The sequence below is a fragment of the Diadema antillarum genome, unplaced genomic scaffold (assembly GCF_040938485.1).
Source record: "Diadema antillarum isolate AM-2024a unplaced genomic scaffold, OU_Dant_1.0 scf00000074, whole genome shotgun sequence".
NCBI lineage: Eukaryota > Metazoa > Echinodermata > Echinoidea > Diadematoida > Diadematidae > Diadema > Diadema antillarum.
Genome location: NW_027270963.1, coordinates 3,371,986 through 3,389,930, shown reverse-complemented (window position 1 = coordinate 3,389,930; position 17,945 = coordinate 3,371,986). Strand labels below are relative to the sequence as shown.

General features: G+C 38.3%; 1 protein-coding gene across 1 annotated transcript in view; it reads right to left on the bottom strand.

The window, feature by feature from the left end:
- The window catches only part of LOC139717365 (uncharacterized), a 57,396-nt gene extending 45,916 nt beyond the window's left edge, over positions 1–11,480 (bottom strand). Inside the window, exon 1 of the mRNA XM_071628869.1 lies at positions 11,349–11,480. Coding sequence (XP_071484970.1) covers positions 11,349–11,480 — 132 coding nt within the window. The remainder of the gene's footprint in view (positions 1–11,348) is intronic.
- Positions 11,481–17,945: the final 6,465 nt, after the last annotated feature.

Genomic DNA, 17,945 nt, shown 5'->3' with positions numbered 1-17,945 from the left:
GCCGCAAGATCAAAGGTTGTGTCACAAAGGACTCTTCACAATGAGTCCTGGATATTGCTTATACAGGACCAGATGTTTTTAGAATGGAAGAAACTTTATTGCGTGATGAAAGGTTTGCTCTACCATAATGTTATCATTTTGGAGCAGCACAAATACAGGAATGTGACCGTGACCATGGCATCACACTGATATGGGGGTGAAACTGGGTCTTAACCCATTGAAAACTAGTCCCCCAAGTACATTGTATAGTCAAGCAGGTGTCTATGGAAAATGCATGTTATCGCAAAATCAGCTCATCCTCAATGGGTTAAAAATAAAGATAGTATTTTGTTGAGGTCTCATTCCATTTCAACCAAAAAAGTGAAAAAAAAAATTATTGTCCCAACCTTTCACCCAAATTTTGATTGTCTGTCTTACCATGACAATGTCATGTCCATAAGTTTTTGTCTCGAGAGGTACTCCACTCTCCCGGACTTTAGCCCTTTGATGGGGGTAACTTTATGACATATCCACCAGGATCTAGATATTTGCACTCAAACACACACACAATGGCCTGCAAATACAGACAGACTTCAAGTGCCCATGTGTCAATGCATTCACCTCAGGAGCTGTTGCGGCTCAATGTGTAAGACCAATGGGGGCCATCAAAATCATGAAAGTCTGTGGTTTGAGTCCCTTGTCTGCAACAGTTCTGTAAAGGCATGACACTTAAACATCAGTATAGGGGCATTCACATCTGAATTTAGTACGGCATTAAAAACTTCTGTTATTTACCAACACCATTCTCACGTGGGGAAATGCAATAGTAATAGATGTACAGCAGTAATTCACTTGGTTCTATTTTCATTCATGAAATACTGTGGTATTACTGGCCCAAAAGTACACCTCTCTGATACCCCTTTCAGTAACTCCTCTGGCTCAGGCCAGGCCTGAGCTAAGTTGTGAAATTTGAGTTTATGAATGGATCAGGCCAAAGTGGCCCGCGCTAGGAGCGAACTATTTTGGCACTGCTAAAGCTAGAACCCAGGTTCAGGCCAGGCTCGGGCCTGGTGCAGATCAAAGAGTTTATTAACGATAGCAGCGCCAGGCTCCAACCAAAATTCCTTGCACAGACAAAGGTCATAATTACCTGGCTGTGCCCTCCGCTGGAGGGTGCGTTCAGTTACCATGGTAGTTATCCCTTATGTGGCCGAGCTCTTGAATGGGTCATCGTAAAAATAAAAAATAGTGCGCTTTGCTATATAGTTACTGAACACAATTTTTACTGCTTGGTGCGGGCCAATTTAGCTCGGGCCAGGAGGTGGCCAAAAATGCATGAGTTACTGAAAGGGGTATGAGGTTTCAAGCACTGTGCATAATCTCTTATAGGGAAAAGACAGGTACCGGTACCGGTAGCATGTCAGGTCACACGAGAAACGCCTCTCCTTGCTGTATGATTGCTGATATTTCGTGATATGAATCATACTCAAATCTTGCATGCATATTTGTGCAAAGTTTGACTAACCACCCTAAATACATGCAAGTTGTGTGCCCAGAAGAACAACGTGAACGCACGCAAGGCATGTAAGGTGTGCCCGGAAAAACGAGGCCAACACACAAAAGGTGCATAAAATACTTGTGGGGCTCGAGTGCGTTCACATGGTTCTTCTGGGCACATCTCATGCGCCTCGCATGCATTTGTGTCATTCTTCCAGGCCAAAACGATACCATGGCATTTCCTCAATATTTCGCTAGGTGTTTTGTGGTGTATTGATATTAATATTAATAATAACAATAACATTAATGAATAACTTAATATAAGTCTACCACCATTGCAATATGACCTTTTTAATTTTTTTTCTTGTTTGAACCTCACTTGACTATAAACTGTCTTTATACGTCACTAACATTATTGTGAAGAAAATCTGGCCCTGCCATTTTTTTTTCTTTTTTTGGTGAAGCTGCCATCTTTGTTGTTTTCGTCCTCATTGTTGCCATTGTGGCCAGACTGCAAAATCAGCCCACACTGAAACTTTTGTTAGAAACATATAACAATATGTACAATGGCAATCGAAAAGTGTGAATGTATTCAAATCACTACAAATCATGACAATCATTGAAATCGTGACAATCATTGAAGACACTGTATGATGCAGGAATCCAAAAACTGACACCTTAACCACTGAGGACGGACTAATTTTGCTACAACACGAATTTCCCATAGATACCTGCCCAAGTATACTCAGGACTCATCCCCAACAGGTTAACAGCGACTTTTTCCCCTCATGAAGCGACTCTTTACAAAAGTGATCTGCTAATGCACGGTCCAGTAAAAGATGCTGAGCATCGCATCATTTCGGGGGGGGGGGGGGGGGGGGGGGGGGGTTTACAACAGAAAGACAAACGATTCATAGCAGTAAACATTGTTAATGACCCATTATCATAAGGCAATTTGCTACACCTTTCGCCAAGGAATACTGTACACAGGCAGGATCCCTAATGTGTGCGCTGATGATGTAGATGGGCACAATGGCAGGGGGAAGTGAATATCTGTTTCCACGTATATGGCTGCCTCTTTAGCCTTCTACGATATTACGTTAACCATTTGGCTAGGCCAATCAAGTCCTCTCAATCCGCCACATCTCTGCCTTTCTGCAACGTTACATAAAATATTCTTCATGAAACATATCCTCCTGTTATCTGACTGCGGTATTATTGACTCATACAATTTGTACCTCACAAAAAAGGCTCCCTGCTAGTCTGTAGATGTAAATTAAAACACCACCTAAACAGGATGTTTTGGTTTGTTTGTTTGTTTTGTGGTTTTTGTTTTGGGGGCACAAGAATAAATGGATTAGTACAGGAATGAATTATTTAAACAATCAATGAGTTGTGGTATGAGAAAAATCAAAGGGCAATTACCATAAACAGACTTTTTAAAAGACTGCGAATACTCTGCATTTCCACTAAAAGCCCTTCTCAGAAAAAACAAAACAAAACAAAACCAAAAAAAAGTGCTGTGAAATAATTGTGTGATCAAGTGCTTAAAATCCATGATCTGACAGATGTCAATCTACCATAAACAAAAAATTGAAAACCCATCCAATATTGATTTACTGGCCATATATAGCGGCCCTCCTAGCTTAAATAAGTACCCTTTGGGCCAGGGGCATAAGAAAACAGGTCCTTGAAAACTATTCCCTGGAGTTCAATGCCACTCATTGACACTACAGGCAATACAGAGTTACGTCATCTGCCTCATGCAGTTCAACCCTTTCTACAGAAAAACAAACATACGCACGCATAGACATGCATACTAACGCATACCTGTTTTGTACACATACATACTGAGCAAACACACTATGGGACGACTTAAAACCTAGTCAACGTGTGCCTTCTTGAGGCTACATCATTGCTTTCAGAAAGGACCAGCAAATAACTCTTCCTACACAGAAAAATAAACCTGCACACACTCTCAGCTATGTTCAGATACACAAAGCATACTTAATTACATTCGTACAAACACACTGCATACATAAAATAACACATTCATCGGCTCGTCAACACATCTCTTCTCAACAACATACATTGCATTCCACACTCAGGAAGAGCAAATGCCAATCAATGATGGAATTATCACCTTCACCAAGGAAGGAGGTCATGTTTGCATCGGAGTTTGTTTGTTTGTTTGTTTGTCTGTGTGCAAAAACTCAAAAAGTTGTAAATGGATTTGAATGAAACTAGCAGGAAAAGTTGATAATGACAGAAGGAATAGATGTTTAATTTTGGAAGTGATCTGGCAATCTATCATGGATTTTTGAAGGATTTTTTTAATCATCTGCCAGATAGGGTCACTGAACATCCTGAACTTGGGAGTTCAAGTGGCATGTATTTGAGGTTTGCATGCGCGCTCTTAAGTGCATGCTCGGGCGAGGCGTCACGTATAGCTAGAACCTGATGACGGATTTTCAGCATGCATATATAATGGGTGGATATGAGCTCTTGGCGGAGATGTGCGCTCTACGAGTGCGTTCTTAGTTACAGTTACAGTTCCCGTTCCCCTCCCCCCCCCCCCCCCCCCCCCCCCGGCTTTTTACCTTGAATTTTGCTCTTTTGTTGCATAGATCTGCATGTATAGGATATCTTGCTTTCCTGCAGATTTTACTTATTGTACGCTATCACTGGACATTCTTTGCTCACGTTATGGCTCGGATACCATCTTTACAGCCAAAGTTCAGTGACCCTTGACATTTGACATTGATAGATTTGCCAAAATTCTAATCAGTGCATGTACACCCAGGTAGTAAACTAACCTGTGACAAGTATAAAGAAGATTCACCCAGGTATCTCTCCGCCCCCTTTCTTTTTAATTATATTCACAATATTTAGAATGTACAGGTGAACAGATGGATGCTATCTCATAGGCAAATTATAACAGGATCCAAAAACATAACACCTACCTCTGGCTTCATTCTGGAGCAAAGGCAAGACAATCAACAAAGTCTTGTGGGAAATGAAGCAGCTCACAATCAGGACTGCTGCTATAGTGACCAATAGCGGTGAAATAAAAATGTGTACATGAGGAAAGATCACCTCACCGGAATAAGATGAAACACAAGACAATTCCACAGAGTTTTCATACTCTGAATAGTATTCATTTACTTACATCAATTCTCCGAAACTGCTTTTCATTGTCTCAGTCACTTCCTCTTTCATTAAGTCTCAAGCTTTACTAACAAGCTGATAACTTGTTGACACACTCACAGAATACACCATTAGGCTTTGTCCATAAGCTATGTAACACAAAGAAATCTTAGAACTGCCCTTGTTCACAACATACAGTTCTGTGGCTGCAGATAATTTATTAAAAAGAATATCATCAACATCACATTTGTGGTTGAAAATCGAGCACTACTCGCTAGTGTTGCCACATTGTCACCAAGCTACAATAGTAATTTTGTATGCAAGATATGTCATTCTTATGAATCAATTTCATGTATCAACAAGAATAATCACTGAAGGTGTACCCCCGCCCCTAGTGTTGCTTTATAGTATGTGATGTCATGAGGGCAATGACGTTAATACCAAGTTTGTGCATTTGTCGAATTGGAAACAGAATAATTTTTTGTGAGTTTACTGTACATTACAGAGTTGACACTGAGTATAAAACTTACAGCAAATGGAAACATGCTTTCCCCCAGCACCATAACACTTACAGACCATCACACACACCAAATTTGACCTTTATAGCTTGAATGATTTATTTTGATAAAGTGGTTACCATGGCAACAACACATTGGTGTCTTGCAAAACTACACTTCTAGATCATAATACATACTAAATTTGACTTTAATTGCTTGAATGATGGAAAAGTTATTCGATCTGCAAGGTTTTGGTAAAATTGTGGTTACCATGGCAACGGTTTGTGTGACAAACACAAAAATTATGTGTTCCACATCTATACCTCAGGGCCATAATGCCTACCAAATTTGATTTCAATTGCTTGAAAACTGTGGAAGAAGTTCACTCCACAGGATTTAAAAAAAACAAACATGTGGTTACCATGGCAACACATTGTCCAATACAAATACAAAGGACATTTTGCAAAACTACACTTAAAGAGCATCATACACACCAAATTTCACCTTCACAGATTAAATGGTTCAATTTGATACAAAAAGGAGTGGTTACCATGGCAACACATTTTTCTTAAAAATTATGGTTACCATGGCAACACTTTGTCCGACAAACACAAAAATCATGTGTTCCACATCTATGCCTCAAGGCCATAATGCCTACCAAATTTAGATTCAATTGCTTCAAAACTGTGGAAGTTGTTCACTCCACAAGATTTCAAAGAAAACATGCGGTTACCATGGCAACGCTTCGTCAAGTACAAACACAAAGCGTGTCTTGCATAGCTACACCTATAGATCATCATAGATACCAATTTTGAAATTGATTGCTTAAATACTATGGAAGTTATTCGATCCACAAGGTTTTGGCAAAATTATGGTTACCATGGCAACACATTGTCCGACAAACACAAAAAAACATGTCTTGCACATCTATACCTCAATATCATCATTTACCCTAAGTTTCATTTAAATTGCTTCAAAACTGTAGGAGGAGTTCGCAACGCAAGATTTTGCAACAGACTGACCGACCGCCTGACCGCCCGACTGCCGGACCAACATTGCAGTGATTTCTATATATGTGACCCTGCACCTCAAAACAAACAAAAAGTCGCCAGACATGAATTTTTAGTTAAGACCATATTCTGAAAGAGCAGACTTTAAGCTTTAAAATGATGTATAACTCATATCAAATGGACTTTCCTAACCTATCTAAATATTGGAAAGAAAGCACAAACTCAGGAAAAGTGTGAACTGAGAAAAGAGGCTCTGAAGTACAGTGTCTATTCAAGCGCTCAATCTTTACCAAACCGTGCTGGCTGTGCGATGAATGGGACAATAAACAGGAAGTAAGCCACCAGAGTAACAACAATGAAGAGATTATCAGATTAAACTGAAATTAAGCATGCCTCATTAACACATTCTGTCCATAATTAATGCCAACTTTCAAAGCAGTAGAACTATCCTTTCAAAAGTTATTAGAGTTGAAAGTGAAGAGTGTGGACAAGGTTTTTCAGAAATGAAAAAGGGATTCTAAAGACACACCTAATCACACTATTCTTCAAAAATGTTCGAGATGAACTGCTCAAAAAAACACACTTTCCTGTCCGTTTTATGATACCAAATTTTAGCATAGTGTAAACGAAGACCCGCTCTTTCAGAAAATATGAAAAAGTCAAGTTCGGCTAGGTTGACCCATTTCACTTATTTTCAGCCCTCACGCAAAATTAGTGTGTGCGACTTTATGTTCGTTTTGAGGTGCAGGGTCACATATACCCCCTTCACACTACGTGTGGCGGGGGTATAAAAAAGAAAACAAATGAGGGTTTAAGAACGGGTCAATGGGAGACTAGCGTAGGTACTGAAATCACCACCTCTTCCACTCTGCATGTGTGAATGCAATACATTTGTGAAAAAAAAGTGAAAAATTAAACTGCCATAACTTTCTTATTTTACATATACGGTTTACATTCAATGCAGTCCCAACAAATTTGTTCATAATATTTTATTGTTTTGAAAAAAGCAAAGCTAGCATAAGTGTGGCACTATGAAATCACACACTATCTTCATTTTTACTTTGTTTCAACATAGGAATTGAATTCAGTGGAGATTTATTCTGTGTGAAGGTCAAAGTGAGATTGTGATTCTATGGCATCAGTACCACATTTAAATTGCATAATTTGATTGCAAGTCTTAATAGTGAGTTGAATATCAGTTTTTTGTTTTTTTTTTTTTGGGGGGGGGAACTTGTGGAGTTTGAAAACTTCCCAACATTTCTATTCTTTGTCCGAATACCGAAATTCTGCCTGATTTTACCCTAGTAGTAGCCTCTCTAACTGTAGAAATGTTTACACCATTTATTTTTTGAGGATTTTATTTTCGCGAATTTTGCGAGTCATGTGGTATTGGTGAATTTTACAACATGCGAAAGTATTTACTCTGTTCCCAACATAAATGTGCAATGCATGCATACATACTGCCAGCCATTGTAATATATTCCACGCCGTGAATTCACCCATTTGCCAAATTGTTGGGCAATCACAAGTAGCAAACAAACAATAAATAAACTCACTAAATATAATTGTACATGAGAAGCTAGCAGATCCCAATCCCGAATGTACATTTTCACATGCTGGATCTGTTGTCTGGAACACTCTACCAAAACAACTCCGTCTTTGTGATTCAGAAGAAATGTTTAGAAGAAAACTCAAGACTGAACTATTTCAATTGTAACTACTAAGTATGTTCCTATGCTTTGTGAATGTTGTTCGTTGATGTATGTACAGCGCTTTGATCAGGTCCTGTAAAAGCGCTCAATAAGAAATAGTTATTATTATTATTATTATTAATAGAGAGCTGTCACACAAGACAGAATCAAGCCATTAGCAAAAGGCAAGCTCCAGAAGAGGGCTTTGTTTGTTTGTTTCACTTTCCATCTAAGAAGATGGCTGGATAGCCCACATCCAGCTGTGCACACTGGCTGGTCTTCGAAAGGTCCAGTTGGATGTGAGGTGGGACCACTTATCTGGCTTATGCACCTTGTTGCTCTTTGCAATAAATGAATGAAGCAGGATCTTTAACACACAGGAGCTGTGACTCTCTCACACATGGGATCTCCATTTGTGACCATGCATCACAAAACCAACAAAAAGTTGCACGCACTGATTTTTTGTTAGGACTGAAAAAAGGAGAAATGGTTCATCCCTGCCAATCTTGAGTTTTCATATTTTCTGAAAGAGCAAGTCTTCTTCCACATAATACCAAAGTTTGAGATCATAAAACAAACAGGAAATTGTGTTTATAGCTGTTTTTCTTGAACACTTTTGGGTAGAATAGTGTGATTAGATGTTTCTCGTAGAGTCCTCTTTTCATTTCTTAAAAACCCTGTCCATACTCTTCACTTTCAACTCCAATAACTTCAAAAAGAATGATGCTACTGCTTTGAAAGTTGGCATAAAAAATCATCTACAAAATGTGTTAATAAAGCATATCTTCAATTTCAGCTTAATCTGATAATCCCTTCATTATTTTTGCTCCAGTGGTTGACATCCTGTTTTCTGTTCCATTGATCACACAGCTTGGTAAAGATTAAAGGGAAAATACAGTCCAAATATAAGTTAGTCTGATAAGACAAAGGAAAATAACATGTATTACGAGTTCCATAGTAAAAATTTTAATTAAATTGGATGGAAAATAAGGAAGTTATGACATTTTGAAGTTTTGCTAATTTTTTAGGAAACAATTCTTGAATGGTCAATATGAATAAAAAATATACTGCAAATGACAAAGTGAGCATGTCATCCCCTCATAACTTGCTATTTTGAGGAAACAGTTCTTGAATGATCAATATGAACATGCAAATAATAAATTGAGCATGTCATCCCCTTACAACTTGTCATAAAGTTTGTACACGAAATTTCGAAATTTCCAGTTTTTCATCCAAACTCAATTAAATGCCAGAAGCTCAAATTTTCATATCTAAGTAATCACTATTCTGAAGTTACCGTATTCAATAACATCATGTTTCAGACTTCTATGACAGTAACATTGAATTTTCGTCATTTTTTTGTACACGATAAATGAAAAATTGTGAGGTTATGACATGGTCAGCTCACTCATTTGCATATTCATATCCACTGTATAAGAACTGTTTTGCAGAAATTAGCTATATCAACAAATTTCATTAATTCCTTATTTTTCATCCAATTTCAGTTTTTTCCGTTGAACTCGTAAGATTTTACAAAATTGCAACCAATTAGCATCTACTGTATTCCAAGAAGCTTACAAAATATTTCTTAATGTCTGTCCATGGAGAAAGTCACTATTCCATTGGTGGAAATGACTAAAACATCTGAATGGCTCAGTAACTGGATTCATGAGTAGGAGTGTTTTGCTAGTTAGACTCTCTACAGGTTCATGAATAATAAATAATTGCATTTGCAGATCTCAAGAAAAGAAGAAGAAAAGTGCTGACGTGCTTCACAGCTTGGTCTCAGATCTCTTTGCTCACAACTGTCAGTACCAGCAGCTTGATGGCCTACGATATAAAAAGGCTAAAGGTGAAGTGTTTCACTCTAATCTCCTTGAATTGAATGCTTGAAGATACTACCTCTCTTTTAAATGCTTAAAGGAAGAATCCTCATTTAATGATAACACATTCAGACAGCATTTACGAATAGTTGGGGATATTTAGGTGCGCTCCTGAATACTAAAATTCACTACAACTGTTGAATGTATTAATCAACAATTTGTGAAACTTTTATTGAGGCTTGTTCCGGTTTTTGCCAGTTAGAAGAACAAGACAAACATATTGTGTGATGTAAGATACAAATATCATTTTGCATCGTATCTCCACGCGACAAGGCTGTACCAGGGTGGTGCACAACAACAAAGCGAACACAAAGTGAACATGGTGATCGCGTTGAGTTTTGATACTTGACATCATTTTTGTCACCTCAAACTCAGAAAGACAATTTTCGTTAATTACACTTCATTTCTATGTTATCGATATTGACATACACAATTCACAACACACATTCACATCATTATATATATATATATATATATATATATATATATATATATATATGTATATATATATAAGTAACAAAGCTGCAACAAAGTTCATGCTGTATTCACCAACGGTTTATTTCTTCACACAAAGAAATGTGTTATGTGTTATGAGTAATCATTTTTTTTTTTTTGTTCTTTTGTGTGAAGAAATAAACCGTTGGTGAATACTGCATGAACTTTGTTGCAGCTTTGTTACTTATCTTTTTATCTTGCCAACACGTGGACTACCTTATCAATATATACTTGCAAAAATAATGTTTAGATGGGGAAATATATGTATTTAAATCTATAAATAATGTTAATTCAAACAAAAGAAACAAACAACAAAACTTCTACTTTCTACTGTTAATTCTAAAGAAAAAGGGGGGGGGGTATTTTTTCCAGCACCTTCTAAATGACAAAGAGAAGGCATGTATAATGTATTTCTCAGTCTATACAATAGGCTTACTGTAGAGTTTATTCCCTCACACAAGGTGTGTGTGGGGGGGGGGGGGTGGTGGCTGAAAGTTTCATATTCTGCTTGAATTGTTTTGTTCTTTTTCTTCTGAATGACTGTAGGCATGTGAAATTCTATGACTGAGCCAAATTTATCACATAGGCCTACATCATGATAAAGCTCCTTGACATACATCCTGCACCCTAACCGCAGCAGCAGCGACCCCTGCAACACGTAGCTGTTAATGGTTACAGCGCACCGCGCCGGGGTTACCTGCACCCCAACCCTTACCAGACCTTCACTCAAATCACCTCACAGATATACACATCTGTGTGTTTTTTCTAAAAAAAAAGAAATAAAAAGAATAAAGAGGGGAGGCACATGCCCCCCCCCCCCCTTCAATTTTGTAAAGGCGCCCCCTCCCCAGTCCGGTCCCCCTCCTTTACGGAATTCCTGGATCCGCCCCTTCATGCCATCAAATGACAGATTCAAATCTATTCAGAAATGCACACCTCATCTACAAAATCGTTAACAAAATTGACACTGAGGTCAAATATTGATATTTACATACTCATACCACCAGAACTTGGAAGGTAGATCTATGAATTGTTTGAAAAGCAACTTGTACTAGATCTAAATGCTATAAAATGCATGCTCTCATTGGTGATAGCTTCACCAAAAGAACTCTTCCGAGAAACAACATACAAAATATCAGTGGAATTTACCGAATTCCAAGTGTACACGCTTGGGCATCGGCTGCCACTACTCGCGGCGGAGACAGCAACGGGAGCGGACTCCAGGCCGGTGGACAGGGCGAAGCAGAGGCCACAGAGCCGTAATATCCACTCCACACTCATGGTAGCGACGCTAAAAGATATCCGCAGATTTCTGAACCTGCCCAGAGGATGATGAGCAAAAGCAGCTATTCCGAAGTTTAGCTAACAGGCTAGATGCACTAAGAATTTTGAAGAAACGGCAACATGACTGTCACGTCATGTATGTGGCGAGATGGTTTTCTTCGGTACAGAGATAGGAGAAGAGAACACTGCACAGTCACAAATTCAAACACGCTATCTGCGCGCTGAAGTCCGAATGAGATGGGTGCATGCATACGTGGTATGCAGGGGTGACTTCATCGGGCCACGCACAGAATGTTGACTGTTGATGATGAGCTTTCGTTGCTTCACACACCATGAACTTGCTCCAGTTTATCGTACCGGCATTTATGTACTGTAATTCATACCAAAATATGCGATAATGCTCAAGCGATCGAAGCAATGATAGACGACAGGTTACCAGGTATTGTTTGAATGCTATAATCCACACATTTTCACTACCGGCGCACTCCGAAACCACATAATTTGTGTCGCATGCAGCTCTCGCATCGCACGCCGCCGCTCACTAGATTATGAGCGCATCTCAACCAGTTATAGGAGCGAGAAGCAACAAGGTACAGGTGCGTGAACTGATTGTAAGAGCGCAGATGTACTTTATTCATGCAAGAGGTGTGAGCCGAGAGCGCCATGCGGCGTTTTTCGGGAGAAGTGCCTACCCCACTTTGCAAACTTCACCTGTTGCCGATTGTTTCTCAGTAATACGTAGAAGGCCTGGATTAAGTAATAAAATAATTGGAAGCAAAGAAAACACAGTTTTATAGTGTGTTCATTTTGTTTGTGTTTTGCCGGGGGCATATAAATTATTTGTCTTCTCGCTAGAATAAGATTTCATGACCTCTGTACTTTTAGGTGATGTGTTATTAGGCTATTCTACCATCAGTAGTAAGGACAGAGGCAAAAAAACCCAACAACTTGACAATGTTTCTCTCGACAAATAAGAGTATGCTCTGTAGGCCTAAACCATTCTGTTTTTGATGCGACCTTTGTCCGGGGTGGTGGGGGGGGGGGGGGCGTCAACGTCTATAAGCAATCATATTATTGGATCGTTTATATTCGTATAAAATGATATCAGTTTTGAGAGGTATCTACGCCGTTGGTTTTTGCTTTTTCAAGATCTAGGTGGTTTGCTCGTTTCTTTGATGTTTTGGGGGTTTTTTTTTTGGGGGGGGGGGTGTTATCGTCAGGCGCATGACTCACTCTTCGTTTTATTTTTCTTTTGAGGTGAGGAAGGAATATCTAGAAGGGACAGCAATGGATAAGGATATTTAGTTGTGTGTTGTTGTTTTTTGTGGCTTCGCAAATCTTTGATGGAGAAAAATAAGAGGGAGAGCATGTGGTCACTCTTTAAAGTTCATGGGGTTTTTTTTTCTGTGAAAATGGATGTTGTATTTTGAGCAGGCGTACAATTTGCGAACTCCCTGGTCTGCTAGGCCTAGCTCTCAGATGTACACAGTCAGTATACATGGATTAACCTACCAGTGAAAATGTTAATTTGTACGAATTACATATATACATTTTGTTATGTTTGTTGCTCAAATTCAGCCTTACAACACAACCATTACGAATGCTAAAGGCCTTTATAAACATTTAACCATCAATTTCCTGCAACGTTCTCAGCCATCCTCGCCTGTGACGGGGGGGGGGGGGGAGCAGCGTTATAATTTCAGGACTTGTATATACAATTCAATATCTCTGCAGCCGGATTTTCTTGGAGAATTAGGGATAACTATCATACATAATTATGTTAACTATTAAAGGGAAAAAGCGATCTTAAGTTTTATAACTTGATACTCAATGCATTTTTCTAGTGCCTTACTGATAATAAGGTCAGGCCTTTATTCAATACTGACGTACTGATAATTTAAGGTGAGGCTATCTTGCAAACGGAATGGCTTTGAACTGCATGCAGTGAAATGAACCAAACTTCCCCCAACAAGAGAAGCTCATTAATAGGTATATTTTGTGAGGTATGGTACTATTCTCTCTTGAATACATTAATTGAAACTGGCCTCTATAAACCTATTTCTATATAGCAAACTAATCCCCATGTTTTGATGGCAATGTGCCGCAGTGATTCGTCTCTGCATGCTTTTCGGGCATGCCGGCAAAGCCATTATACGTGTAATATAGCTATCAGATGTCAGTGACCCTTGTTCAAACGTTGTGCATCAAAGTTGAATATGTCAATAAATCGGTCTACATCTTACTTCAGCACAAACTTTCCACAGAGCTTGTTATCATATAAACTTTCTGTGATGTTCCTGCGAGCCGTAACTGAGGAAAGGCACAATAGATATAATATATCGATGGATATTATTTTCGTACATTAATTCACATTGAAAGATTTAAGAAAGCTTCACACGACTCTGCCCTTTGCGGTATATGCATCCCCAGGGACAGGAGGCAACATTTTTCTGGAAGAAAGACAAGTATAACAGCATTATGTGTGACCTTCTGTTTACACAAACCGTATAACGCCTGTAGATAAGCGTCGATCGCACGAATTCATCAACAAGGGGTTTCCCCGACCTTTTGTCTAATACTAGAGTTACTTGTACACCAAAGGATTCTATCATGAATGGGCGCGGCTTCACCATGGTGTGGTTTCATCGCCATGGCAACGAGCATTGTGAGTGTGTTCAGTCCATACACGTGTGTCCGAGAAGATAGTTCCCTTTCGTCAAGTCCGAAACGTTATAACACCTCAGAATCCCTTCTCGGAACCTGCATCGGTCTTGCTTGCATGCTCTACAAGCCATTATAAAAGCCTTCTCCACACCACGTTCGAGTTACATAACAACGTCTAGCCTACAGAAAATAGCTATTTCATCATCACTTCCAGCTTCTTCAGTTACATTTCTATGTTAATTTGACGAATGACATTGTTTTGGAAATGCTTTATAAGTTTCCAGATTCGGGCCTACTTGAAAAAAACAACAACAATCATTCAGTGCACTTTTCTTTTCTTTTTTATTCAATAGCTATAACACGGTGTGTATTTAATTGTTGACAGGACATTGTAAATTCGCATCATATTGAACGATAATTATACGGGTGATTTTTTTTTTTCAGCAGATTGGTAGAGTTATATCATAATCGGACCCACATTACTCGAAATTATGGAATTTAAAACAGTATGTTTGTGACAACCCAGGGGCGAATCCAGGAATTCCATAAAGGGGAGGCGCAAACAATATTTCTATAGTGCTACTTTCGGGTTTCATCTTTTTTTTTTCTTCTTTTGTTTGAACAACAAATAAAGAGGGGGCGTGCGCCCGGTGCGCCTCCCCATCCCGCCCACCCCCGAATCCGCCACTATGCAAATGATATAAGATAGTGACCTCATGGATTCACAAGTGACTTTCCCACTGAAGAAGCATTTCAGCCCTTTTAACGCGAAAGCAACATGAACAAAATGCCTTTCTCCATATTATCGATCAATGTAAGTTCAAACGTTGCAATTACCGATAATATGATATGGGGAAATGTACAACTGTTACACATCATCGATCCAAACAATATAAGTGATGTATAAAAGTTTGGCATTGAAACTAATAAAGGAGTTTTGAGCTTCTTCACGACATCACCCCTCAGCTGATAATCGTAATGATTACGTGGGGGCGCTGTGGCATAGCGGATAAGACTCCCGACTCCCGGTCGGAGGACCTGAGTTCGAATCCCGCCCATTACGTCCTTGGAATGGACAAGATGTTTTTACCCACTACGTCCCTCTCGACCCAGGTGTTTAAATGGGTCCCTGGCAACACTAGGGTAATAATAATAGCAGGGCCCTCTGGTAGAGCAGTGACAACACTGAAGAGGCTACCCTGGGTAAATAATACCTAGTCATTATCATTATTATTATTTATTGCAACCATTGTCACCAATTTGATGAAATGATACGTAACTCCATTCCATCACTATTTTGTACAGCAAGATCGCTTGTGATAGCAACTTTTACATTGTTATATAAATATTTTTAGTGATTCACTCTATGTATCAAACTCACTTTCAATTTTGTGGAATTTAAGTGAAAATTCCTCGTTTAAGGTGATATAATTAGGGAGCCTATATTTGATATTTATTCATTTATGCCATTTCATGACAAACGGAATATACATACATTTTTCTTTTGTACAAATCATATGATTTTTAAAGAAGAATTAATAGACTTGGTGAATACAAAATATTGACAATTATCTAATTCATTGCATGGTATATTTATAATACAGAAAAATAATCTAAAGGTAGAATCTGATAATAATGATATATAAAAAATATATATAAAGAGAAGCGAGAGAGAAGAGGGGAGTGGTGATGCCATGACCTTAAGCCTCAGCTCAAAGTATATAGGGCGAGAAAGAGTTTTGTATTTACCATTGATCTACACTGGTTGTGGATAATATCATAGTAAGTGTATTATTTATACGATAAAATTGATTGAATAACGGGTGCACCTTTCATATATCCTATATACGTTCAGCATGTAAAGACAGTGATTGCTCCGCATCCGTTGCTCAGCTATAGTTTATAACTTTTTTTAATCATGTATGATTACATTGATAATGTTTTTTTTTAATCATTATCATTTTCATCAGATTGCCGTTTTGTTATACATTAATAGATTTAATCATGACTACACTGCCATTATGTCGTCATAGTGTTCCCTTTGATGGCGATAACCACCTCACAGGTTTGCAGGGGAAAAAAAAGTATCGTTGCATTAACCCCCTCTCTATAACCCCTCCCCCTCCATCCCCCCCCCCCCCCTTCCCTCTGGAAAAAAAAAATATGCAAATTTAATATCATCCATTCAGGTTGGGCATTTTCACATTAAAGTGAATTCCAAAACCGGGTGATGTTCTCTATGTCGAAAGTTTGATTTCTACATTCCTTCCATACAAGAATATAACAAAAAGTCGAAATATAGTAAACATTGAAAGTTATTGAGTGATATCTGAACAGAGGAAATACATGAAAACAGGCAAATCAATGATTGGGTGATCATTAGTTAGATTCGTTTATCTGAAAATGAAATAGGGTTTAATTCATTAATCCGAACACTATTTCATGGCGTTATCCCTATAAAGGTTCATTATTCCGAGGTAATTCCTTAATCCGAAAATAAGCTTCCTTATTCCGATTTATAGGATTAGCGAATTCAGGTCATGCTGCAGAATAACGAACCATTTTCTTTTTCTTCTTCTTCTTACATTTTCGGATTGACGAGCCTTTAATTGGAATGAGGGATTTTGAGCAAAATCTAATCAGTGTATTATTATCACACACTTTGTGTATCCAAAATTCTGGGCCAGGTGCCAGAAGTGTATTGAGTTTCTTCTTTCTTTCCATTCCTTTATCGTGACAACGAGAATAATCTGGTACGGACAGACAAACGGACAGACAGACTGACCAACGCATAGACAGACTTACAACCCGAAGACACAGACGCCTTTGACTATGAGGCATCGCGAAACTCATTGGTATAAATTTCGTGCGTCGGTATAAGATACCTATGATTATAGATCACAAAAATATACCTAAATCGATAAAGTGGTTGTTACTTAACCAATACAAATTTAGAATAGTAAAACTCCACTGAACTTTAAGGGGAAATCCAGTCCAAAATGATATATAAGTAAATCTGATAAGAAATAGTAAAATAATACGAGTTCAAAGGTAACATTTTGATCGAAATCGGGTGAAAAAAATAAGGAAGTTATGACATTTTGAAGTTTCGCTAATTTTCGCTAAATGCCAATTTTGAGGAAACAGTTCTTGAACGGTCAATATGAATATGAAAATGACAAAGTAAGCATGTCTTCCCCTCACAACTTGCCATAGAGTTTGTACATAAAATTTTGAAATTTCAAATTTTTCCTTCAAACGCAATTATGCCCGAGGCTCAAATTCTGATATATCTAACTGATCACTTTTCTGAAGTTATTCAACCAGAGATATCATCATGTTTCAGACTGCAATGACAGAAACATTGAATTTTCGTCATTCTCTTTTTTTTTTTTTCGTAAACGATCAATGGAAAAATGTGAGGCTATGACATGGTCATCTCACTCATTTGCATATTCATATCCACTGTATAAGAACGTGTTTTGCAAAAATTAACAAAACTTCAAAATTTCATAACTTCCTTATTTTTCATCCATTTCAGTCAAATTTTGACCATTTGAACTCGTAAGATCTTACCCCTTTTCATCACACTAACTTATCTTTGGACTAGATTTCCTCTAATACAGTATAATAGGTCCGATTCATATATTAGTGAAACTATTTATATGCATTTATGTGGGATTCGCTTTCTATACAGTGTCTACTCTATACATGAAAACCCACGCACTTGAACATGCATGGCTTTGAATCGAACTTTCGAAGTACTTTTGAGTATAATAAGCACGAAAAAAAATGTGT